General features: G+C 41.0%; 1 protein-coding gene across 9 annotated transcripts in view; it reads right to left on the minus strand.

Moving 5' to 3' along the window:
• Positions 1-25,291, minus strand: part of ACBD4 (acyl-CoA binding domain containing 4) — a 454,150-nt gene that overhangs the window by 349,401 nt on the left and 79,458 nt on the right. For all 9 annotated transcript variants that reach the window (XR_013594976.1, XR_013594975.1, XR_013594977.1 and 6 more), the window contains 2 exons: positions 22,357-22,575; positions 973-1,079 (listed from right to left, as the gene is read on the minus strand). Coding sequence is in view for 6 of the 9 variants with exons in the window: in XM_078645133.1 (XP_078501259.1) it covers positions 973-1,079; positions 22,357-22,575 (326 nt within the window). In the remaining 3 variants the exon portion in view is untranslated. The remainder of the gene's footprint in view (positions 1-972; positions 1,080-22,356; positions 22,576-25,291) is intronic.

Below are 25,291 nucleotides of genomic sequence, written 5' to 3' on the forward strand. Positions count from 1 at the left end.
TTTCACCTCCCCTTAAATCATGTGTAGCTTCATCAGGGCAAATTTAGAGGTATCTCAAAATGTATAACAAGGTTTACAAGATGCAGTCAACTGATTAAAGAAATCCGGTCTCCTATTTATGGGAGCAGGTGGAGATCTTGAATATTATTAAAAGTTGTTGCACTTCAATTTTAAGGAAATGTACCCAATTTGAAAAGGGGCGTGACGACCGACCGTGTCAAGATCTGGACACACCGAGGAGGTTGAAGCACAACAACTTCTTGAGAATACTGAAGACCGCCACCCACTCTCGTAACTGGGAGATGGGATTTCGCTAATTAGTTGACTGCATCCTGTGAACTTTGTTACATGTTTTGAAAAACCAATATACTTTCCCTGATGAAGACACAAATGATTTAGGAGGTCACGAAACTCCTAATTATTAAAAATAATAATATATCTGAACTTTGATCAACTCTTTTTTTATGTAAACTTCGAAATTCTGTCTAGGACTATCAAAATATTCAGTGTTCATGAGGATTAATGTGGACCCACTGATAGAAAAAAACAAAATTCCACTTCCTCTTATAAACTGTGTTGATTAAGCTTCTAGAAGTCGGAGGTAGTATTCAACCTAAATATCACCTCACCCAACATCAGAATGACAAACTGTATGAGAAAAGGATGTCTAACTGGAGAAATATCTAGGTATATGTGGAGAGGTCAGGCCTAGCATATATACTTTACATCGGAATAAACCTTTTATTTTGTTTTACTATGGCAGCCACGACCTTGCACAAATAGAAGACTTTACTGGATGATTGAAATATCCACAGCAGAACAGATTGTCGTTAGGGCCGACACAGTTTGACAAAGACCTTCCTGTCATCACAGGCACTAAACAATAGTTTATACAACCCACCAATGAACACTGGGATCCAATGTCTTCAAGCCTTGCAGTTAACGAAGCAGGCACCACATAAATGCACTCACTTGGTCACGCTCCAGCTGGTCTAGTGAGTCACAAAAGACCTCTGTTTCGGAGTCACTGGTCACTTGGCTGTAGTCCACAGAGTCATCTGACTGACGTGTGCCACCAGCTGGAATGAGAAGAGCAGGGGTCAAGCAGGGACCACAAGCGGGATCTTAGGCCTTTTCCAACTTAATCTTACTTATCAATGTTTTTCCCCCGCAGTTTTATATAGCGAAGGTATCGGAGGCTTTACAGGAGCACCAGTTGCGTTACATGAGGACACAATTATTTTCGTTAGGCAAGGGGAGATTAAGTGATTTGCCCAGAATCACAGGATGTTGAGCGTCCGTGCTGAGACTCGAACCTGGTTCCCCAGATCTGAGGTCGACCACCCTACCCATTAGGCCGCATCCTCTTCCCCTCAAATCAATGCTGAATGTACTACTTAGTGACTTATAAAATATACTGCATTAACACCAGGGCCCATTCTATGTGCCAAAAACACTCTGTACTCCTCTCTTCTACTAGGTGACAACAGTTCAGTTTCATATTCATGGTGCAATCTTGGTACCTGAATAATTTTCAGACTGCAAGCTGTCTAGCAGTCTTAACTCTTATTATGAACTTTCCCATTGTTACACATTGATTCGGTTGATTACTGCTTGTGTTGATCATTGCAGTCTACTCAATGACAAACACAAAGCAGTATATATCAAAGATTTACAAGAATCAGACTGAAAACTCTAAAGTATATTTAACAATCTGATATCCGCAGCTGGCAAACTTCTAATATGTACATAAAAGCACTGGCCTGGATGTCTAAATATCACAGACTAGCGCCTCCCAAAGCAGTACAAAAGGGGAGATGTGTTAAAAGAGAGGGAAAGAAGAAAGAAAGAGGGAATGAAAGCACAATAATTCGGAGAATGGTTTGAAATCACAATACTCTATTTTAGAAACACCATGGCAGGCCAGAGTGAGGCAATGGAACCCAGAAGGCAGACTCTTCCTCACCTTCCCTATGCCTAGGCAGACTATCACGTTCTCAAACCCTCACAAAATATCACAGTTACATATCTCAAGCCATCAATCAATAGCTTTATTCGACTCATATAAGCAGGCCATAAAAACACAAACACAGAAAATTAATTAGAAAATGATAACAGACAGTTGAAAATGGTATCAAAATCATTAACAAATGGGCAATACATAAAAAATAGAACCATTCACAAGGGTAAAAGGTGAAATGTTGGTGGTGATAGATACACCACATGTGGGCAAAACCATGATTCGTACCGTATAGCCATGTGTTAGCAGCATACAATTACTCATCAGCGAACCAGAAAAAGTACAATAAATTGATGGGAACTCAGTGCAACAAACAAGCGAGAAGTACGTATGGTAGTTAAAAATCAATTAGCACATCCGCTTTCAGCGGTAAATTGTCAATACTATTCAAACAACTACAACAGTAGTGATAGTCTGTGCACTAGAGCATGTTTGAGAAAGGTGACCACACATGCACAAACATCAGATGTGGGGAGAAGCTGTAGAAATAGAAGTGCCAGGATATGTCAAGAAAATGTGATGCCCTTAAGGAGCGGGATTAAAAACCTCCTAGTATAACTGCGGTTAAACTTGCAAAAAAATACAAAGTGCGCAGATGTTTGCAAAGAGCGCTCATCACAGGGACAGACCATGATAGACATCGGATCAAACTGTCCCAAGGGAAAGAAAAGCTGGCATCTAATCTGGTCCAACCTAAATCTGGGTAAAAGCGCCTTCTCCCAGGCTTTCAGGACCATAGCCAAGTACAGCTCTAATCCTAAAGGGGTTTGTACCAACAGGTACTCTCTATCAGCAGTCTCAGAACATTCTCTTTCTCTTCTTCTGAGTTCTCTGAAGCTGGATTTAAGCCAGATTTTGTCCCTTGCCAAGCTTAGTGCAAGTAACTTTAAAATACTTGAGCCAGGGAATGAGAAGATCCTTTCAAATGAAAGGCAATCCCTAATGATCTCCTTATTCAGGGAAGCCTCCAGATTTCACCAGATGGAGCACCATAACATCAGCGGGCCAGATTAATGTTGTCAGCTTTATACGATAATCCAAGTTTCTCACGAACAGCGTACTTTGGTGACCTTGGTGATACACCAAGGATACGTCCACATACTCTGTTTTCCTCATCTTGCAAGTATTTAATGGTTTTGAGCCCCCGTAGACCGGAGTAAGGGTGGACAGACACTTCCTGTTATAAATCTCAACAAGGGAAGCAAAAGGTTTATTTTCTGTTTTAGAGGCGAAACTAAAGAGTTAACCTACTGATTTATAGAACTTTAGATGTCTCAGTTTCATGCAGGGAGCCCTTGTCCCTCATAAGTCAAAAGTAACCCCTAGGTATGAGAACTGGTGAGTTCTTCCAATAGTGGTTTCCCGGATGGCAAAACGAAACAGTTTCAGGTTCTGTGGTATGCAAGACATGACACAAATCTTGGCTAGATTCGTATTAAAGTCCAGGTCATCCATATAACCAACAAAAGAGTCCAACAAAAGTCGGATGGCCATTGGGTGTTCTGGACATTAAGATCGCGTCATCTGCATATAAAAGGACGGTTGGTATGTCCCTGCCCTTGCCGCCCAGGGCTGAGTCCAGGATGTTAATATACAAAAGAAATAGTATTGGGCCTACAACGCAGCGCTGCCAGACACCTCGCCCCAGGCCAAAGCTTTCAGTGCATTCACCATCTGGGCCAAATCTGATTGGGGCATTAAGATCAAAATGCAGGGCTCGCAAAAAATTCCCCATTGGCTCCAACATTTCTCATAATTTGGATCTGATCACTCGGTCGAAGGCGCAGGCCAGATCCATAAAGGCAAGATAGAGGAGGGGCCCCCTTTAGCCGAAGTGTATATACTGATTAGTAGATACAGATTAAGACATCGCTTTTGAGTACCCATGCCATGTCTGATGCTATATTGAACATCGGAAATAATATGATTGTCAGTGACCATGTCATGATTCTATTGAGGATAACCCTACCAATAACTTGCACTGAAGAGTGCACAAGGGATATGGGCCTTTAGCAGCAGGTGGGTGTCCTGTTCCCCTTATTGGAAATGGGGACAATAATGGCTGAAAGCCACAATTTTAGGCAGGACGGTCTTGCTGGCTAAATTGGCAACATTTGTTAAAATTGGCACCCACAGATGCACCTCTATTTTTTTTTAATCCATGGTTACCCCATCAGGCCCCATGGCCTTTCACAAATGACTTCTGCTACTTCATCCAAAGTGGAGATATAGGTATCTAACTTCCCACTAACTAAGTTGAATGTATGATATACATGTTTAAATTGGTCCACCCAAATATCTGCACAGATATTGGCACAAATAAGATTAGAATCAATATTAAATAGTTTGTTATTATTAATGGTGTGGCAAAACAAACCAGCATTTCTAGTCCTGCAGGAAATGTTTAGTGTGGACCAAACATTCTCCATGAGTTTCCCCTTCCATTTACTAATGGCTAATCTGTAAAATCTTCAACAAGAGACTGCCACCACCAGGTCCGAAGGGTTGCCCTAAGTGCACTATGCAGGCGATGATTAGCCTCACTGCAAGCCTCATCAAACCAGGAATGAGCAATGGTCTTGAATGTTGCAATCAGCTTCATAAGGTATTTTTTAAGGATGTTCCCTAGAGCAACATAGGAGTCCACGCTACTCGTGGAGTCACAAGTCGGTCTCAGGAAGTCGTAAAGCATGCTCAAATGATCTGCACAGAGCCTGCCCTGTCCATCATTCAAATTGGCAGACTTCCACGTTGGATACTTCATGATGCAAGGTTCTCTCAAATAAATACATTTATCTGTGGGTCCATAGCTCAAGAGTGATTTGGATGGGGGTGGGGATGAAAGACAAAGTGAATCCTTAGGTGCATGAGATTATGATTAGACCCACAGCACATCGGTGTATGAAGGAGTGCTAACATGTTCTCAGCAAATGCCTAGCATACTTTGGAATGGGGTGCGATTGCAATGCTATTGCCCTCGTGGTAGCTTATCATGCATAAAGACTATAGCAAACTTACCCCTATCTCCTCTAGAAGGAAACATCAAAGGAGTAGAATAAGGAACCAAACACGTGGACCACCAGAAGATAAATGCCAACTAATCAAAACATTTTGCAAAGACATTTAGAATCTGTTCTACAGTTAGAGTTCTAATGTCCCATATGTATGTGTGGTCTTAGCTCCTGGTAGCTGCTTTGTAGGTTTCCAATTTGAATTTCCAGGTATTGCAAAAAGACCTATCTGTACCCTTATCTAGTGATGGAACATTTTCCAAGAACTTTGTCGCAAACAACCAGTTTATGACTTTCAGTGATGATACTGCTGAGCTTATCTGCTTTGTGTATTCCCACCAGATGTAATGCAGAGGCAGAAAGACTCCTTGTGATAGCGCCAGATGCCTCGTATTTTCTTCAAGGTCATCAATGCTGGCTACCTCTGGTTGTTCAAGCTGTAGACAATTGTTTAGTTGTTTATTTGTAGAAGCATCGAATTGTCCTTTAGTGCTGGACAAACAAGTCCCTTGATTCAATGATATCAGTGTGAGTTCACCAAAATGGGTTTTCCACCCGAGTTAGATTAGATTAGATTAAAATATTTATAGAGCGCATGGCTGCTTCGGCAACAAGGCGTCCCAGCGCTGGAGCAAGACAAGGTGGTGTGCAAGAACAGGTGTTAGGTCAGGAGTTAGATCTGAGAAAAGAGCCAGGTTTTCACATAACGTCTAAAGGTCATGTGGTCCGGTTCGGCGCGAATGTGAAGAGGAAGAGAGTTCCAGAGAGCTGGTGCCAGTCGTCTAAAAGATCAGCCGCCAGATCTCGCTTTACGTATACAAGGAGTGCGAGCAAGGCATTGGTTTGCTGATCGCAGCGCGCGCGAAGGAGTGTACAAAGTGCACAGATCATTAAGAATGTCTGGGGCTATTCCTGTCAGTATCTTTTGCGTGGTACAGAGCGCCTTAAAACTAACACGCTGTACGATAGGCAGCCAATGAAGCCGTTGAAGAAGGTTAGAGGCATGGCTGAATTTCGGGAGGGCAAAGATGGCACGTGCTGCCGCATTCTGAACCTGCTGCAATCGCTTAATCACAGACTTATTGGAGCCGAGGAAGAGAACATTGCAGTAGTCCAGGAGGACCATGATAGAAGCTTGGATAATCAACTGGCGTGTTTGGGCATCGAAAAATCCCAGAATTGGTTTCAAGCCACGTAATGTCCCAAAGTATTTCCCAGCCACTGATTTAGCATGTATTTCAAAATTCAGATCTTTATCCAGTATGACGCCCAAGTTTTTTGCCATGGGTTTAGGGTCAGGGGGCCTACCAGTGCCGAAGGCCACCATTCATTGGTCCATAGATGAGAGTCTCTGCCCACCAGAAGGATTTCAGATTTCGTGGAGTTTAATTGCAGACAACTGGTTGTCATCCAATCTGCAATGGCAGAGATATCATCTCTAAATTTTTGTTTGCCCTGAGTGGGATTTTTGGATAAGGCGATCACCAGCTGGGTGTCTTCGGCGTATGACACCAAAGAAATTCCTCTTGCCCTGGCCATCTTGGCCAGGGGGCTCATATAAATATTAAAGAGTGTAGAGCTCAGTGCGGAGCCATGGGGGACCCCACAACAAAGCGTATGGACGTGAGAGGAAAAAGGGAGGGATGTCACTTGAAAAGTCCGATCAGACAAGAAGGAGAGCCAAGCCTATGCCGTATTTCCAATTCCTATCTCCTCCAACCGGAGAAGCAGGATTTCATGTGAGACTGTGTCAAATGATAATGATGTTGAGTTTTCATAGGGCATTCTGACTGCCAAGACAATTATTTAATTAGGTGTATCCAGTCTTAGGAACACAAGGGGTCTTCCAATGGTCTGCACTTTTCAATAAGGTAAGGGGTTGTTGCTTTCTAAGTTACTCATAATAGCATTTTAATGTTTGGTCACTGACACTTGAAATCCACGCCACCAACGACATTAGAGGGGCCTTATGGTGTTGTGTTTCAAATAAAATAGAAAATTTGGTTGGGCAAACATAAAATGGTATATTCAGTTTTATGGTTCCTCTCACCAGGATTACTGAAAGCTAAGTAAATCATTTATTGGTTATTTACTGCCTGAGATCTGTAAAGTAATGAAAACAAGGGAACCCAAGATTCACTAAGGAACTGGGATATTAAAGTATTGATAAACACAATGGTCCACACTAAATGAGACAATAAAAATAATAAACAGCATTCTTCATTTAATGAAAAATATATGAACATAGATATATGTCGGGTGCCAGTGACAAAAATGTGCTTGCCACTCTCTTTACTGTTATACACACTAGTGAATAAAGTGATCAACAGGTGCATCATGTAAAGAAGAAAACGGCCTTTGATTCAAATGCAACAATGTAAATGAGGCCCGTGTTATAAGGGATGGATCAGGGTTTTCGCGAAATATAACCTGCTCGGATTGAACTCCTCAGTGTGTTAAATACTAACCAAAAGACATGAAAACTAACTGAGCAAGACTAAAGGGGAAAGATGCAAACTGTGCAAGCGCGTGCTGGGAGTGTTAGAGAAGGCCGCAAATTCACAGGACTAACGTACAAAATAAGTTAAAAGTCAGAGTTTATTTTTCACTAACAATTTTTAAAAGATGTGCAGCGCGTAAGAAATGAAAGAAAGAGAAAACATTCTAAGAGCGTTTAATAGTGGAGTTTTATAAAATGATAAACACATGTATTTGTTTTTCATAGAAGTATAGTCTGTTGCCCTGCAGAAAAGGCCTGAGAGACATTTTAGAGTGAACATGGAATATTAGAAGTGTAGAAAGGAGACAATGACCACTGTGATCTGTCCTTTGCAAGTTCCTGATGATTGCAAAGGTTGCAGATAAAAAGAAATGAAACTTCCTTGCCGAGCGGAGCATGAGGACATTTTTATATTTGTATTTCAAAAATGATACATGAGTGAGATGGAGAGACGTACAAAACACGGAAGCCCGATACAAGAGTTTCCTCTGTTGGAAGTGATTACAGTGTGTGAAGTTAAAACAATGGGATACCATGAAGTTAAGCACATCGAGAGTGGTGTGATTGAACAACCCCTCGTTTCGGACCAATCACAATGTACAAAACCATGTGAGATGACACAATAAGGGTTAGACCTTCAGTGAATTTAGGGTATAATTAGTTGTAGAAAGGGAGTGGGTTTTGGTGCGAGCGTTTTCCTTACTTAGCAAGAGGAGAGAGCTGTGTTGCTGTTTCCTAAATTCTATGGGCTGGCTGCTGTTCTGCTGATCTTGACTCTCTGAATTTGCTTCTCAACTCTTCTTGAAGTGCCTAACTTTATTTGCAAATGTTTTTATTCTTTTGTCTCTACGCCTATCCACTCACTCATTGCTCTGGCATTTGAGTTATACAAATGTTATTTATTTGCTGATGTTTCTTTTGTGTGGTGATCTATGATTCAAGCTGTATTGTACTTGATGAGCAATCACATTATTATAGATGAAGCATTTTTAACTCTCAAATGAGTTTGTCATTATAAGTGTTACTGATTTAGTATAAGAAGAGTCTATTTTATGGTGATATTTTAGAGATTCTGATATTATTTTGCCAAATCCTGATTACCTAAATAAAGATTTCATGGCCAAGAAAGTGAATAATAAGATGAACCAATTAGTAAGTATTGTTTAAACTCACCCAATGTGAAAGGGACTGTAGGGTATTGAATTGGGTCCAGATGATAACATTTGTTAATGCCTGAAACGCTGGATCAGTTTTTGGTAGCAGACCTCATGGTTTTATTACTTTAATTTGGCAAAATATTAGGTCAAAATTATTAATTTTGGTTATTAACATATCACACTATTGTTATACGTAGTGGTCCGTCGTTGACCTTAGGAAAAGACAGGCATGGAGTGGCCTAAGATCCTGGGATGGTATTAGCCTAATGGGCAACGAATAGTGTGGCATATACTAAGTATTGCGTTGTCTGCTGGTGTGATATTAAGCAACGAAAGAGGTTGTTAATATTGCATAGGGAACTCTGTAGTTAGTATAGTGGAAATGTATTTGGGTACCTTTAGAAAGTGCAGCTGAAGAAGTCCCGAGAATTTTTCACTTGATTGAGAGTGGAGTAACGCTGGTCAATATTCTGCTAGTAGCAAAATAATTCTTTGTCGGATTGAATTTATCGCTTTTTTTAGTGGGACAGACTAAGCAGGTTTGTTTTATGTTGTTTCTAATTTTGTTTCCTTTTTGAAAAAGGTTTGTAATCTTCTGCCGAAATATTTTGTAAAGGGAGGGTCAGTAGTAGGAGTTATACTGACATAACCAAGAGCCGTGCTGGCATTGGTCAGCTGGTGTAAATCGTCACAGAAGAGTGTTGTGTTACTATTAGTTGGTTGGTATGAGTTGCGCTGGTATTGATTACCGTGAATGAATAGCGTGTGTAGAAATATGTAATCATTTTCCCTTGGCTTGTTTGAGTTTTTTACATATCGAAAACATTAGAATCAAGTTATTAATAATGATGAGGACTTTATTTTGAAAAGATGAGCCCATAGCTTTTAGAGAGGGAATTCCTATACCACCTGCTGATATGCCTGCTTCATTTATGTAATTAAAACGAGGATATCATACGTGTACATGGTTGGAAAATTGGGTGAAGTATACGGAAGGAGATGGGGATAGGGCAGATGAATCAATTAAGACTAAATCTTAGACCAATTATTACTAAATCCTAGACCTATGCAGTAAGAAACGCTTGCGGGATGGGGACATGAAGCGTATAAGAGAAAGAGACAGATCTGCAAACAAATACAGAAATACTGTGAGTAGATATTCAGGGGCTAAATGGGATGCTCAGATGAAAAGATGGAGAAAAGATGTGATTGCAGGAGGTGAAGGTTTATATCCAGTTGTTAAGAATCAGACTGGAGGGAAATGTAAAGAGAAAAAGAAAAATATAGAATGCACAGCTCCAGATCCAAATGAAATTGAGGATGAGTTATTAGATGAGTTATTATTAACCCCTTCGATGCTCATGACGGAACGGTTCCGTCATGAGCATCGGTCGAGCTGTGCTTATGACGGAACCGTTCCGTCATGACCACGCCCGTTTTCATTAGGGCTCAGCACCGGGGGGAATCGGCGCCGCACGGAAGCGGTTAAACAGACCTCCACCATATCAGGAAGAGCAAGAAACAAATACTCCAAATACTACCTTGATTCAAATTGAGGTTCCTCAGCCTTCGCAAGTGAAAAGTACAAATGAAATGAATAAAGGGAAAGATGATTTGACACAAAGGAACACTCAGTTGAATTTAAATGCAGAAGGTTTATCAGTTCCAGTGACAATTGGTCCCATAGTTCCATTGTATAGTGAGGGTCAAAATATTTCACAAGTGCATATTTTGGCAGTACCTGTTAATAATGATAGGGTTAATAACGGTGTTGAAGTGAATGAGATAGGAACATTGATTGATATTACAGAGAGATCAGTGGAAACCCCATATCGAAATGTACAGATAGAACCTAGATGATTAGTACAGTAGCGGAGAGAAGTAACACCTAAGTCAGGGGGTTCAGTAGGACCATCACCCGAAGAGTTAGATGAATGGAATTGAGGGATGGTATCTAATAAAGTGAATGCGAGCATGGATGTAGGCAGATTAAAAGCAGATTTTGAAGAAATAATTCTAGGTATGATTAGCCCAGTGAGGTTGAGTAAATATTAGGAAGAAGAATTGTTGTTTTTGAGTAAAAATATTACAATGAGAGCAAAAAATCTCTATGAGAGGTTTGCTGAAGTTGCGCAAACTTATGGAGTTGATATTGAGAAATCAAAGGCTTTCCAAAAGACATATAGATTGGATTTTAGTGATAAAGATTTGAAGAGCCTGAATGCTTCTGGTAAACGGTTTCAGATTAAGGAGCTGATTAATACATTGAAACGATAGGTTGAATTGGAACGCTGGAAAGGCAGATGGGCAAAAAAAGAAAGAAGAAATGCTTACAAATAAAGGAGCATCACCTATGTATCCTGTGAGTTAGACAGGTTCAGGCACAACGACGACAAATGATGTATCAAATGAGAGATGTACCAGGAGATGGATATGTTCATGTTCCTTGGTCCAGACAAGATATATTGTCTTTCACAAAGGAGTTTCCTAGATCGAGAGAAAAACCAGTTGAATGGTACAAACAAGTAGAGAGGTTTGTAAAGGTGTCAAACGTTTTGTTGAAAAATTTGAACAGGTTGTTTGATATTGTCGTTCCAGCTGATTTGTGGACTCAATGTAAGATTGCAATAGATTGTCCAAAAGAGGAATATCCCAGAGATACAAAGACTGGAGCAGCCTCAGATAAAGCGATGAAAAAGTATAATCAAGTAATTACCTATTGGTAGGGAAAGATTTCACCAAAAGAGACGGACTGGGCAAAAATTGGTAGAACAACTCAGGAGACTAAAGAATCAGTACATGCTTTTTTTGAAAGGCTTTTACAGGTGTTTAAACAGTATAGTGGTTTTGAGAGCAGAACTGACAAAGGTATGGGACATTTTGTATACAATTTGTGTTTGGTTTGAAACCAGAAATTAGTAATTCAAAAGTATTTGATTTGTTGGCAAAATAAAAGTGTAGATGAAATACTATGATATGCAAAATAGTGTAGTGATGATATTGAATCAAGACACAAAAAGCTGAAAGAGAGATTGAGGGCACAAATGAAAGTAGCACAGAAAGGTGGAAATTTAAATTTGTGGATTACTATCAAACAGGTTTTCAGGGGAAAGGTCAGAATCAGAATATTCAAAATTGTCAGATTTCTATCATGGGAGGGGCTATTATGAATGGAGGTGTTCTTACTCACTGAAAAGGTAAAGGTAATAAGGATGAAATGAAAAAGAAATATCCTTGTCATGCGTAAGTGAAGTTTGGACACTGGAAACGCGAGTGTAGGGTTTTCTTAGAAAAAAAATGGAATGAATCAGAATTTTAACCAGCAAATGCAGAATAAGGTGAACAGGAATCTACAGCAGCAACAGGTAATTACAAAGGTACAAATACCACAAGCTCCTATGCCAAATGATGTGAATGCTCAAGTACAAAGATACATTGCGAATGTAGATTTCCATGTGCGAGAACAGGTTGGTAATAATCAAAATGTACAAATGGCTTCACAACACTGGTTGCAGTGCCAGGATAGTGATTCAGATACATCTCAGTGACGGTGCCTGAGCAGGGAGGGGTAGTGCGTGCTTGGCGCATCCTTAGAGGTAGATCAGTGTGGTCCTTATGTGAATGGAGAATTTTAATGAAATGTTACATTCCTTGTAGACACTGGTGCTACCGATTCCATGGTGAGAACTGTGGAAACCCCAAACTTTCCCCTCTCTGGAGATACTATCCAAGTTGTAGGTGTTTCGAATCAGTTGATTAAAACTCCAGTGACAAACCCGATGAAGGTACACATTGGAGATTTTAGGACATTATTTAGTGGTGTGCGATAGAAGTCCAGTGAACCTGTTAGGTAGGAATTGTTGTGTAAGATGATTTGCACCATCTATTGTACACCAGATGGCATTGCATTTCAAACGCCAGATGAAGATGTTGCATTCAAGGTAATATTAATATACTTAAGGTAGCTATACCACCCTGCCAGTCCACTCTTCATCCTTTGGTCCTGGGGGTCCCACAGGGCTCCACGTTGAGCCCTACCCTGTTCAACCTTTATGTGAAACCGCTAGCTGCAGTCGTCAAACAGTGGGGTTTGACGATGACCTCATATGCTGACGATACGCAGCTGGCGGTGACACTGAGTGGAGACCCTGAAGTGGAGGCCCCCAGATTCCGAGCTGGACTTGTGGCAGTAGCAAGTTGGTTGAGAACCAATTGCTTACAACTGAATGCCACAAAAACTGAAGTGTTGGTCTTGGGGAAACATGCTGAGTTATGGGGAGATCAGTGGTGGCCTCTAGAGTTGGGCATCACTCCCATCCCAGCTTCCGAAGTGAAAAACCTTGGGGTTTGGCTGGACCCAGCGCTCACCTTCATAGGTCACATGAAGAAGGTTGCAGCCACCTGCTACGGTATCTTGCGAGGCTTAAGACCGGTCCTCAAGTTCTTCGACCCTCCCACCCGGCAGCTCGTGGTCCAAGCCTCGGTTTTATCTCGGCTGGACTACGGCAGTGCGCTGATGTTAGGGGTAAACCAGGCTGAGGCATCTAGGCTTCAAAGGGTACAGAATGCTTCGGCACGGGCCATTGTTGGTCTTCCCAGGCATTGTTCTGTTTCCAGTACCATCTCGGCCCTTCATTGGTTGCCAGTCAGACAGAGGATTACGTTTAAAGCACTCTGCCTGGCCTTCAAAATCATGAAGCTTTCCTCGCCGCCGGCACTTGCTAACTTGCTCATCCCCTACATCCCTTCGAGATCTTTGAGATCGGAGGCTCTTCATCTTGCGGTCTGCCCCCGTTTTAAACTTAGCAGAATGGGTGGCCGCTCTTACCGGGTGCTTGCATCCGGGTTGTGGAACTCGCTCCCGGTGCACATTCGAGCTTTGAATAACCTGTCCTCCATCAGGCGTGCTATTAAAACTTTTTTGTTTTCTATTTCTGAGTAGTTGCTCCACCTTTTATCTTTCTTCATGCGTGTTATGTTATAGTATCTGTCTAAGCGCCAGGACGCCCCTTTGCTGGGGCAGCTGTGCGCTATATAAATATCGTTAACATAACATAACATAACATTGACAAGGCAAGAGACAGAGGTGAATGATTTGTATCCTTTATTTACAGTGAAGGATTTGCCTGTTGAACTGAGAGATACAGTGATGAACGATGTGTGGGATTTTATAGGGAAAGACATTGGATTGATGAAAGGAGTTGATCCTATTCAGATTTCAGTTAAACAAGGTGCAGAATTCCCAAAAACACCACAGTATAGAATGAGTCCCGAGAGCATTGCAGGAGTAATGCCTGTATTTGAACAAATGATTAAACAAGGCATTTTGAGAGAGATACTAGGGAGTCCTTGTAATTCACCTATTATGGGGATCAAGAAACCACGTGGGAAGTATAGCTCAAGACCTGAGGTAAGTTAATAAGATTGTGATACCTTGCTGTCCAATAGTGCCAACCCCAGCAGGGATTCTTTACCAAATTCCTTGTGATGCAGAGTGGTTCACTGTAATTGATTTATGCCAAGCATTTTTCTCGATACCGTTGCATCCAGTATGGGTATGGTTGGATACTGCAGACAGTGGATCAGTGGTTTTTCACTGATAACCAAGTCATTACAGAGACTGACGCATAATGATGTGATCGATCCAACTCAATTGGCATGAAGAATGAATGAAGGCATTTGTAGAGTTGCAAGACAGTCTTTGTCGAGCAGCTGCATTAGGAATGCCAGATTATAGTAAGGACTTTGCACTATTTTGTTGTGAAATAGATGGTTGTGCACATTCAGTCCTAATGCAAACGCATGGAATGGCACGCAGTCCAATGGTGTACTTCTCTACCACTTTGAACTCAATGACTGCAGCTTTACCAGGTTGTTTTAAAGCAGTAGCTGCTACTTGTGTGAGGTTGGCGCAGAGTGAATTGATTGCGATGGGATTGAAAGTGTACGTGCCACCTTCTGTTGAGATTTTGTTGACACAAACTTGAACACAGCACCTTACAAGCAGTCGATTGACACGGTATGTAAGAGTGATACTGGGAGCAGAGAATGTGACCGTGATAAGATGTACAAATTTGAATACATTGCTACCAAGTCCAAGTTGTGAGGAAGTGGTGGACGAAGCAGATCATGATTGTCTGGAAGTGACTGAATTGTGTACAAAACCAAGACCAGATATATAAGACACACCATTGCCAGAATCTAATTGTGTGATGTTTGTTGGTAGATCTTGCTTAAGAGATGAAAAGGCGCTCTATGTGCTTCATATGCTTCATATGCAATTTGTACAGTGGCAATGGTTCTTTAAGCTTCATGTCTAAAAGGGATGAATTCCGCACAAATTTTTGAACTAGTTGCTTTGACCAGAGCGTGTATAATTGGCAAAAATCTGAGAGTAACCTTATTCACTAATAGTCAATATGGTTTTGGGGTTGTGCATGATTTTGGACAATTGTGGATGCAAAGTGAATTTTTGACCTCTACAGGTTCACCAATTCGAAACAGTAACAATGTAACGGTTTTGTTAGTTGCATTACAATTGCCCAAAGAAATTGCAGTGGTCAAATGTTCGGCACATAAATCTGGAAATGACTGTGACAAATGGCAATAGATATGCTGACCAGGTTGCACGATTTTGTGCTCAAAATTCAATCCCAATGAACAAAGAAAAGGTTAGACAATTGCAAGAAGAAGCTAGTGAGGAAGAAAAGGAAACCTGGTTTAAAGCAGGTTGTACACAAAGGGCAGAAGATGAAGTGTGAGTATATACAAATGGGAGACTAATAATGCCACAAACTGCAAAGATGTATCATGGCTTAACACATGTAGGGAGAGATGCTATTATCAGTATTTTTAAGCAGTCTTGGTTTAACTCAAAGTTCAGGGTCATTGCAGATAGTCTTTGCCAGAGGTGTATAACTTGCCAGCAGCAAAATGCAGGAAGTAAGACAGTTGTCAGTTGTCCGCAGGACCATTTACCCGACTGCAAGCAGATTTTATTGAGTTGCCACCATGTAATGGTCTGAAATATGTGTTGGTTGTGGTTTGTTTCTTCTCTCGTTGGGTAGAAGCATACCCAACAAGACGAAATTATAGTCTAACAGTTGCTAAATTGCTATTAAGAGAGATAATACCTAGGTTTGGATTTCCAGTCTCTTTAGAAATAGATAGAGGAACTCATTTTAATAATGACATAATTCGGATGATTTATGCAGCATAGAGCATTGAGCAAAAACTACATTGTGTAAGTCAATACTCTTGGAAGTATGTGCATCCACAGCACTGAAATGGCCAGATGCTTTACCTTTGGTTTTGATGAGTCTTCCTGATACAAAGACTGGATTATTGCCCCATGAAGTGATTATGGGGAGAGCAACAAGGCAGCCAATAGTCCCAGCTAACCAACTGATCAATATAACTGATGATCTAGTGCTCGATTATTGCAAACATTGGCTAATGTGGTGCGTTCTGTGTCTCATCAGGTTGGAGAAGTTACAACCACAACACAGTACGAACAAGCACCTGACCTAAGTCCAGGAGAAGGGACTCTGGTGAAGAAACATGTGGGAAAGTCATGTTTTGAACCACGTTGGCATGGGCCATATCAAGTGATACTGGTGACAACGACATCAGTAAAGTGTGGAGGCTCGCTGAACTGGATTCATGCAAGTCATACAAGAAGAGTCCTTGAAAGGCCAGAAGAAGAAGAGCAAGAACAGGCTGAGAGTCAAGGAGGGCATGAGCCTTAGCCAAGTTGAATTAAGTGGGCACCGGCTACTGGGTCTCAAGAGATTGTTGTCAATACTAATGATGGAGAAAATGTGATTTAAGAACTAGTACAAATAAGAAAAGAAGCAAACCAAAGAAGTTGGGTATTAAGTCTTGAATCTGGTGAGACTGTGCAAGTGAAAAAGGCAAGAAAAGGAGATATATGGCGAAAGGGTGTGAAAAGACTGAAATACACTCTGAAAGAAAAAGTTCCAAACACATTAATAGAAGTATCGAGCCAAACTGAACAAAGTGACTCTTAAGAGGAAACAGTTCGGAGAACAAAAAGAGCAAGAGTTCCGAACAAGAAGTATACAGCAGCTGAATAGGCATATGTGGTGACTGGAGAAGCTGAACACACAGATCAGTGTGAGTAAAAGACTGTTGCAGAATCGAGACACAGAAATTGTTATGAGCCACCCTAAATGAACGGTGTTAAAAATTGGGGTGCAGAAAATGGAAAAGGATCACTCTGAACAACGCAGAAAATAGAAACTGAAATTGAGTAAAAAGGCTGTGAAGATATTAAAAAAAAGGGAGCGAAGCAAGAAGGCTTAAAGAGGTGCTTGGAAACACTATACATCGGTTTTTAGTTTTTTTTTGTTTGTTTTAGTTCTAGTTTAGTCTTTTAATTTTTGATTTTAAAAGAAAATGACAAAGGCAAATGTTATAAAGACTGGATATTAAAACAAAAGTTTTAAACTTAATGTATTAATGCTTTCCTTATTATTGTTTTACTACTAATGTTAGTTTAGTTAACACTAATTGTCGTTGTGCCTTATTTTATATACCCTACTAATAACAATGTTCCAAATTGTATGTTGAGTGAAAAAGTAGATGTGAGACATCTTAAAGAAGAACCACAAACTAATACTGCAAAAATAACTGGTGATAACACATCACCAACACAACTCAATTAATGTTTTTTTGTTAAATGTTTTTACAAAACTGTTGTATGAGCAGGTCGATACTATGAATGCGAGAAATTGTTATGTTTGCATTCAATTACCTTCATCTGTGTCTGAGGGAGTGACCTATCATCACCGTCCCTTAACATATGGAGTTTCATGTTGTGTACTAACAAGTTTGTTCGATGAAAAGGGAAGTTTACAGTACTTTTATTCGCATTATGATTTAGTATTTTCTGAAGTGCCAAAAATTATGAATTGGGTAATTAGTGCGAAAAATGCGGAATACCTAGGGGAATTCTTTCACACGAGTAAAACAATAGATACTGTATATGCACATCGTAATAATTTAACTTGTAGTTTACGTCAGGAGGAGACTAAGGTTATAAATTTGGTAGAATATAGAAGACAGAGTTTTAAGGAAAAGGCTGCTGAGCAAACGTCCTGTGTACGTCCATGGGCTTTTAGAGAAGGTGATTACAAGAAGGGTGAGACATATGCTGCATTGACTATGGATTGGCATCATAGGGGGAAGATTTGCTTGCTAAGACTAAAAACAGATTTTAACAATTATTTCATTGGTTACAGTCAATGTGATCATGTTTTCCTAATTACGGGAGGTTAGGGAATAAGAGGTGGTATGGGTCCTGTTTTCCCTGGAATATATTGTGTGTGTGGTAAAAATGCCTACTATAGGTTGCCTGCACATTGGTATGGGTGTTGTTATATGGAGATAGTTTTTCCAAAAGTATACCATTTAGATAAAAATCATGGGATCAATGAAAAGAAGAGTGAATTAACATGAAATAAAAGGGGAATTAGTGCTGCAGAGATTGTGGGTGATATTTTTGGAGCACTGATACCTTCAGGTGAGGTAATTCTAAATGGACATAAAATTAGAAAATTGTCCACAGTGGTTGATCGCTTATCAACAGATACTGCTGCTGGGTTCTTAATGATTGATACAGAAATGTTTGCTATAAGGTCTATGGTCTTACAGAATAGACTTGCCCTTGATGTATTATTGGCAAAAGAGGGTGGAGTCTGTAGTATGTTGAAAATTCAACAGTGCTGTACTTATATCCCTGTCCATCACCTGTTATTTTTGCTTTTGTCACCCCGAGTGGGACGGGTATGCTCAGACGTGAGTCCCGTGCTCTTCATGCCACTGGAATCAAGCTATCCAGGCTGATGAGGGCTGAAAGCCCGAAACCGGTCCTTGGATGCTTGTTTCCAGTCCAGGGAAGACCTGGCTTGGCAGTTCAGGCTGGACTGTTCCCAATGGGCACACGGTCAAGACTGATTTGCATATGGCTGGGTTCAAACTGGAAAGGCATGGTGAGCAACAAAACAATGGATTTAGGCCCAGATCTCTGTACTGGGGTGAATGTATGACATTGTTCTGCATTCTGTCCATCACCTGTTGTTTTTGCTTTTGTCACCCCGAGTGGGACAGGTATGCTCAGACGTGTGTCCCATGCTCTCCATGCCACTGGAATCAAGCTATCCAGGCTGAAGAGGGCGGAAAGCCCGAAACCGGTCCTTGGATGCTTGTTTCCAATCCAGGGAGGACCTGGCTTGGCAGTTCGGTCTGGACTGTTCCCAATGGGCACACGGTCAAGACTGATTTGCATATGGCTGGGTTCAAACTGGAAAGGCATGGTGAGCAAAAAAACTATGGATTTAGGCCCAGATCTCCGTACTGGGGTGAATGTATGACATTGTTCTGCATTCTGTCCATCACCTGTTGTTTTTGCTTTTGTCACCCCGAGTGGGACAGGTATGCTCAGACGTGAGTCCCGTGCTCTCCATGCCACTGGAATCAAGCTATCCAGGCAGATGAGGGCTGAAAGTCCGAAACCGGTCCTTGGATGCTTGTTTCCAGTCCAGGGAGGACCTGGCTTGGCAGTTCGGGCTGGACTGTTCCCATGGGGCACAGTATCAAGACTGATTTGCATATGGCTGGGTTCAAACTGGAAAGGCATGGTGAGCAAAAAAACGATGGATTTAGGCCCAGATCTCTGTACTGGGGTGAATGTATGACATTGTTCGGCATTCTGTCCATCACCTGTTGTTTTTGCTTTTGTCACCCCGAGTGGGACGGGTATGCTCAGACATGAGTCCCGTGCTCTCCATGCCACTGGAATCAAGCTATCCAGGCTGATGAGGGCTGGAAGCCCGAAACCGGTCCTTGGATGCTTGTTTCCAGTCCAGGGAGGACCTGGCTTGGCAGTTCAGGCTGGACAGTTCCCATGGGGCACAGGGTCAAGACTGATTTGCATATGGCTGGGTTCAAACTGGAAAGGCATGGTTAGCAAAAAAACGATGGATTTAGGCCCAGATATCTGTACTGGGGTGATTGTACGACATTGTTCTGCATTCTGTCCATCGCCTGTTGTTTTTGCTTTTGTCACCCCGAGTGGGACGGGTATGCTCAGATGTGAGTCCCGTGCTCTCCATGCCACTGGAATCAGGCTATCCAGGCTGATGAGGGCTGGAAGCCCGAAACCGGTCCTTGGATGCTTGTTTCCAGTCCAGGGAGGACCTGGGTTGGCAGTTCGGACTGGACAGTTCCCATGGGGCACAGGGTCAAGACTGATTTGCATATGGCTGGGTTCAAACTGAAAAGGCATGGGGAGCAAAAAAACGATGGATTTAGGCCCAGATCTCTGTACTGGGGTGAATGTATGACATTGTTCTGCATTCTGTCCATCACCTGTTGTGTTTGTACTTATATCCCTGACATAAGTAAGAGCACTGAAGGGATATATTATGAATATTACACATTTGCAGCAAGATTTAACTGAACTGAAGATTTATGGTGCTTAGGAGAGACCTAGTAAGGTTTTCTCCTCAGTGGGTAATTGGTGTTCTACTTTTGGTAATAGCTAGCTAGTGAAAATATTAACACACTATAGTTGCTGTAGCTACAGGGATACTAATGCTGATGTTAATATATAAGTGTTGCAAATGCAAGAAACAAACACTGGATACTAAACGGAGAGAAAGGAAGGGGAAAAGAGATAGAAGAGGAAATTACAATGGAATAGTAAAAGATATAGATGGGTTAATTTGAAACAAAAGAGAACTACTGCTTTCTGAAGTAGTATAAATGATGAGAATCAGATTTTTGGGTTGTGTTGTTATGCTGGTTCAAGTAGCTATCAAAGGGGGGATTGATGAATCAGGGTTTTCACGAACTAAAACCTGCTCGGATTGAACTCCGCAGTGTGTTAAATTCTAACCAAAAGACAAGAAAAGTAACTGAGCAAGACTAAAGGGGAAAGATAAAAACTGTGAAAGCGTGTGTTAGAATAGGCCCCAAATGCACATGACTAATGTAGAAAATAAGTTAAAAGTCGAGAGTTTATGTTTCACTAACAATTTTTTTTAAAACTATGCAGCGCGTAAGAGAAGAAATCAAGTGAAAGCATTCAAAGAGCTTTTAATATGGGAGATTTATAATATGATAAATAGCATATTTATTTGTTTTTCCTAGAAGTATAGTCTGTTGTTCAGCAGAAAAGGCCTGAGAGACATTTTAGAGTTATTATGGACTATTAGATGTGTAGAAATGAACACTGCGATCTGTCCATCACAAGTTCCTGATGATGGCCAAGGTTGCAGATAAAAAGAAATGGAACTTCCTTGCCAAGCAGAGAATGAGGACATTGTATATTTGTATTTCAAAAATGAGATGGAGAGACGTACAAAACATGGAAGCCCGATACAAGAGTTTCCTCTGTTGGAAGTGATTAGAGTGTGTGAAGTTGGAACAATGGGATACTATTAAGTTAGGCACATCGAGAGTGGTGTGATTGAACACCCCTTGTTTTGGACCAATCTCAATGTACAAAACCATGTGAGATGACACAACAAGGGTTGGACCGTCAGTGAATTTAGAGCATAATTAGTTGTAGAAAAGGGGTGGGTTTTGGTGCGAGCGTTTTCCTTACTTTGCGAGAGGAGAGAGATGTGTTGCTGTTTCCTAAATTCTGTGGGATGGCTGCTGGTTTGCTGATCCAGACTCTTTGACTTTGCTCCTCAACTATTCTTGACTGCCTAGCTTACTCTCATGGCCAGAGGGTAGCTTTTCAGATAGCTTGAATCTTATAAGATCGGTTAGTATGATATTCTGAATTTGCATAACTTTATTTACAAATGTTTTTATCCTTTTGTCTCTATGCCTATCCACTCATTGCGCTGGCATTTGAGATGTACAATTGTTGTTTATTTGCTATTGTTTCTTTTGTGTGGTGATCTATGATCATTCAAGCTGTATTGTACTTGATGAGCAATCACAATATGTTAGATAAAGCATTTTTAACTCTCAAACGAGTTTGCCATTATTAGTGTCATTGATTTAGTATATGAAGAGTCTATTTTATGCTGATATTTTAGAGATCTGATATTATTTTGCCAAACCCTGATTAAATAAATAAAGATGTAATCGCCAAGAAAGTGGATAATAAGAAGAACCAATTGGTAAGTTTTGGTTTAAACTCACCCACCGTGAAAGGGACTGTAGGGTATTGAATTGGGTCCAGATGTTAACATTTGTTAGTTCCTGAAATGCTGGATCATAAGTTAACGCAATGTGGGATCATTATTAGGACTCTGAGAATATCGAGCCCAAAGGGGAAGCACACAGATAACTGGACGCTACTAGAAAGGGTGAAGAGAGGCGCTTCCAGGGCACCAGAGGAGACAGGAGTAATACCGTATGTAAAGGAGCTGTACCACAGGTAAAATTGGACAAGGCAGGCAGGATAACAGGGGAAAAATAGAAATCACTTAGAGAATTCAATGAGGGGCTCTTGCTGCTGGGAAGTGAAGAATTGAAATCCAGAGAGAACAGTGGGCAACGCATCATGCACAATGGAACCCTTTCTAGTGGGGTTCAATTTTCTGTGTGCTTCCCCCTTCAGCTATTGACCCTAAAATGTATGTGAATGATACGCGACAAAAAATAATAACACAAAAAATAAACTACCTAAATTCTCTTCCAGCTGTAGCGAAGGGGTCTGTAACCAGTGCTTCTCTGCATGTGTATTATTTTCTACCCTCTTCTCCAGTTCCAAATGTCTTTGTTGGGAAACAGGCATTTCGGCGTCTGGCTCGGTTTCTTCCTCTTTTAACTGTGTTAAAATATAGCCGTTTTCAACAGGTTTACTCTGGCATCTTTCCTCTTTCGGATGGTGCTGTTCTTCACCTGCAGCAATAATGTAATACAGATTTAGTTCACAATTAGGATATTACAAGAGAGGATAGACTGGATTCTATTAAATAGTTTTCATACACAGCCCTTTGCTTTTGCTCTTTTCCAGTATCAGGAGCAGCTACAACCAGTTTCAACTGGGAAAAGCACACTGCTGACACCATATTTAATGTGGTTATACTGATGCACACACAATTATGCCAGCGAAAGAAATGTGATTAGGGTTTCTGTTTTTCAGTATTTCGTTATTATGAATTCTCACAATGTTTTTCAAATGTTTTCCTAAATATGAGACATCAGTGTTGACCTGTTTCAAGAGCACACTTTCCTTAACATGCATAAATTCAATGATAGTGTTTCCATTGCTAACAAAACATATTGCTTTCATGGATGCACATATACAACGCACGCATTTCATTTAAATCGTTAATATTGCGCAATGTCTACAGTTCTCCCCAATTCGGTGTCTGCAGGGGACATTCTGAACACCACATAATCCCAGTTTACCACTGCTTTCCTTGGGTCTACCTATATCACTCAGTGTAACTCTGGCTCAGTCTTTCTGTACTTTTCACAGCCTCTCGTTGTCCTGTAAATATACTCGCTTCTCACACTCTCATTCCCTCAGGATGCTTGCTGATTTAGAGGGCAGTTATTGATTAGGAATGTTTATCAGATTACATTGATAAAGCATATTTCCCTTTAGGTGTGGATTTTCCAGAGCTTATCAGTTTAAACCGAAAGCAAGAAATCCTTATCACAATTAACACATAAAAAAACGTCATAGTGGTTCACATACGAAATACTTGAACTCAGCTCAATCAGAGCTTAAGGGAAATCGTCTGCTCAGCAGACTTGAAGGAAAACAACTCTTACAAATATAGTTTATTTTTACATTTGAAACAGGCCCTTTGTGTCTGCTTATTGCTGTATACCAGACTGTGCTCTTCCTTTTCATTACGAACCCATCTACCTTATTTCCATTTTTTTCTCCAACTAACAATAACTGCTCATGCATATAGCAACATATTCTATTTCTTTATTAACATTATAGTGACTCTTTGGTTTATCAGTTCCTTCCATTCCCTTTTTTCCGTGCAGAGTACTTTGCTCCATGCACTTATTAACTAATACAGCTTTGAGCATGGAATCTTTGACCAGAGCTAAGCTTTGTATTTAAGAGATGTGCAGTTGAAATCCTGCACACAAGATAAGATTTGGATGTTCCTGCCTGGGAGTCTGACTTTGACCAATTAGTTCTGAATGAGTGCCTGCTCTATAGGTAACTGTACCGCAGATGCTTCTTAAAGGCACACCAGCGTTCAGTGCTACAATCGCAGCCATGCTCATGATAGAATGTGCGCTCACCCCTCCCTAGATTGGATACTTGTTGAGGCAGAAAGCGATGCAGGCTGATAACCAATATGCTTTTCCGGGCAAGGATAGGAGTTTGCCTATTCTTGGATGCCCTAAGGACACAAACAATTGGTCAGAAGAGTCTTTTGTCTTGTCAATATAAACTTGCTCCTGGATGTTACTACGTAGTGCTGAGAGATCAAGATGATTTTACACTAGGTCGTCAGTTGCCATGCTGTCAGGCTCAAAGGTCGTGGTGTAGAATGTCTCCGTTGTGTCTGGAGAGTAGTTTATGATGCATCTTCAATTATACTGAAGAGTGTGCCGAGAGATTCAGGAGCTGTGTGAACCAGTGCTGGCAAAACCAGGGAAGGAAAATATGTATATGAAATTGACACTCTGCACTCCTTTCAGGAATCTATTTCACTTAACCATCAATTGTAAATACTGTATTTGTGTGGGTGCTATCGCCCAACCTGACTGGCTCTCGTCAGTAACAAAATGTGAACACAAACAGATACTGTTTGAAGGCGACGCACTATTCACATGCCCCCGTGGGGTGCTCTATATACCAAAGTAATACACTCTACTCAAAAGTTAAAAGATATATCTCAAAAACATCCCTTGTTGGAATTCATTCAACAAAAATGCTATGCATTTTTCTGCAGCAAAAAAGTACAGACAAATCAAATGAAGAACATTGTATATTTAATTGAAATTTTTCTTCTTTCTTTTTCTTTATCCTCTTGTCAGATGATACATTACTTCATGTACATCCCATCCTCTTTTTCAGTTAATCCCAATGCATTTCGGTATGATTATACCTTCATCAGGGGAATACTGAATCTGCGCACTGATCGACCTTTTCTCTCAGATAGGTGATATTCCTGTATCGCTTTGTGTCCTCTCGTGTAATGTAGTTGGAACCTGGTACACTTTCTCGCTATCTGCTCGTGAAAACACTTCTCTTCAACCCGTCGTCTTGCCAGGGAAGGGCAATGAGAATCAGGTACAATGGTCTGTCTTTGCTTTACTCAGGAACGCAGGCGACGAGGTGAAATGGCAGAAAGGCGTACATAAAGAACTTGAACCACTTGGTTAAAAGAGCATTGCCCCTGGACCCTGGCTGACAAAGCCTGCTGGTGTAATACCGTACTTTCTTGTGGTTTTGGGTGGCAAACAAATCCAGCGTGGTGCGACCTCATTTGTGGGAGATGTAATAATCCAATTTTTTCCTGGTAGAGATTTCATTCCTGATAGTCTTTATGTTCAACTGAGGACTGATCATTTTGCTGTTCAGTGAGATGCTCCACGGCAATGTCCACTTGATGGGAGAAGGCCCAGCCCCTCAGTG

The sequence above is a fragment of the Lissotriton helveticus genome, chromosome 5_1 (genome assembly GCF_964261635.1).
Source record: "Lissotriton helveticus chromosome 5_1, aLisHel1.1, whole genome shotgun sequence".
NCBI lineage: Eukaryota > Metazoa > Chordata > Amphibia > Caudata > Salamandridae > Lissotriton > Lissotriton helveticus.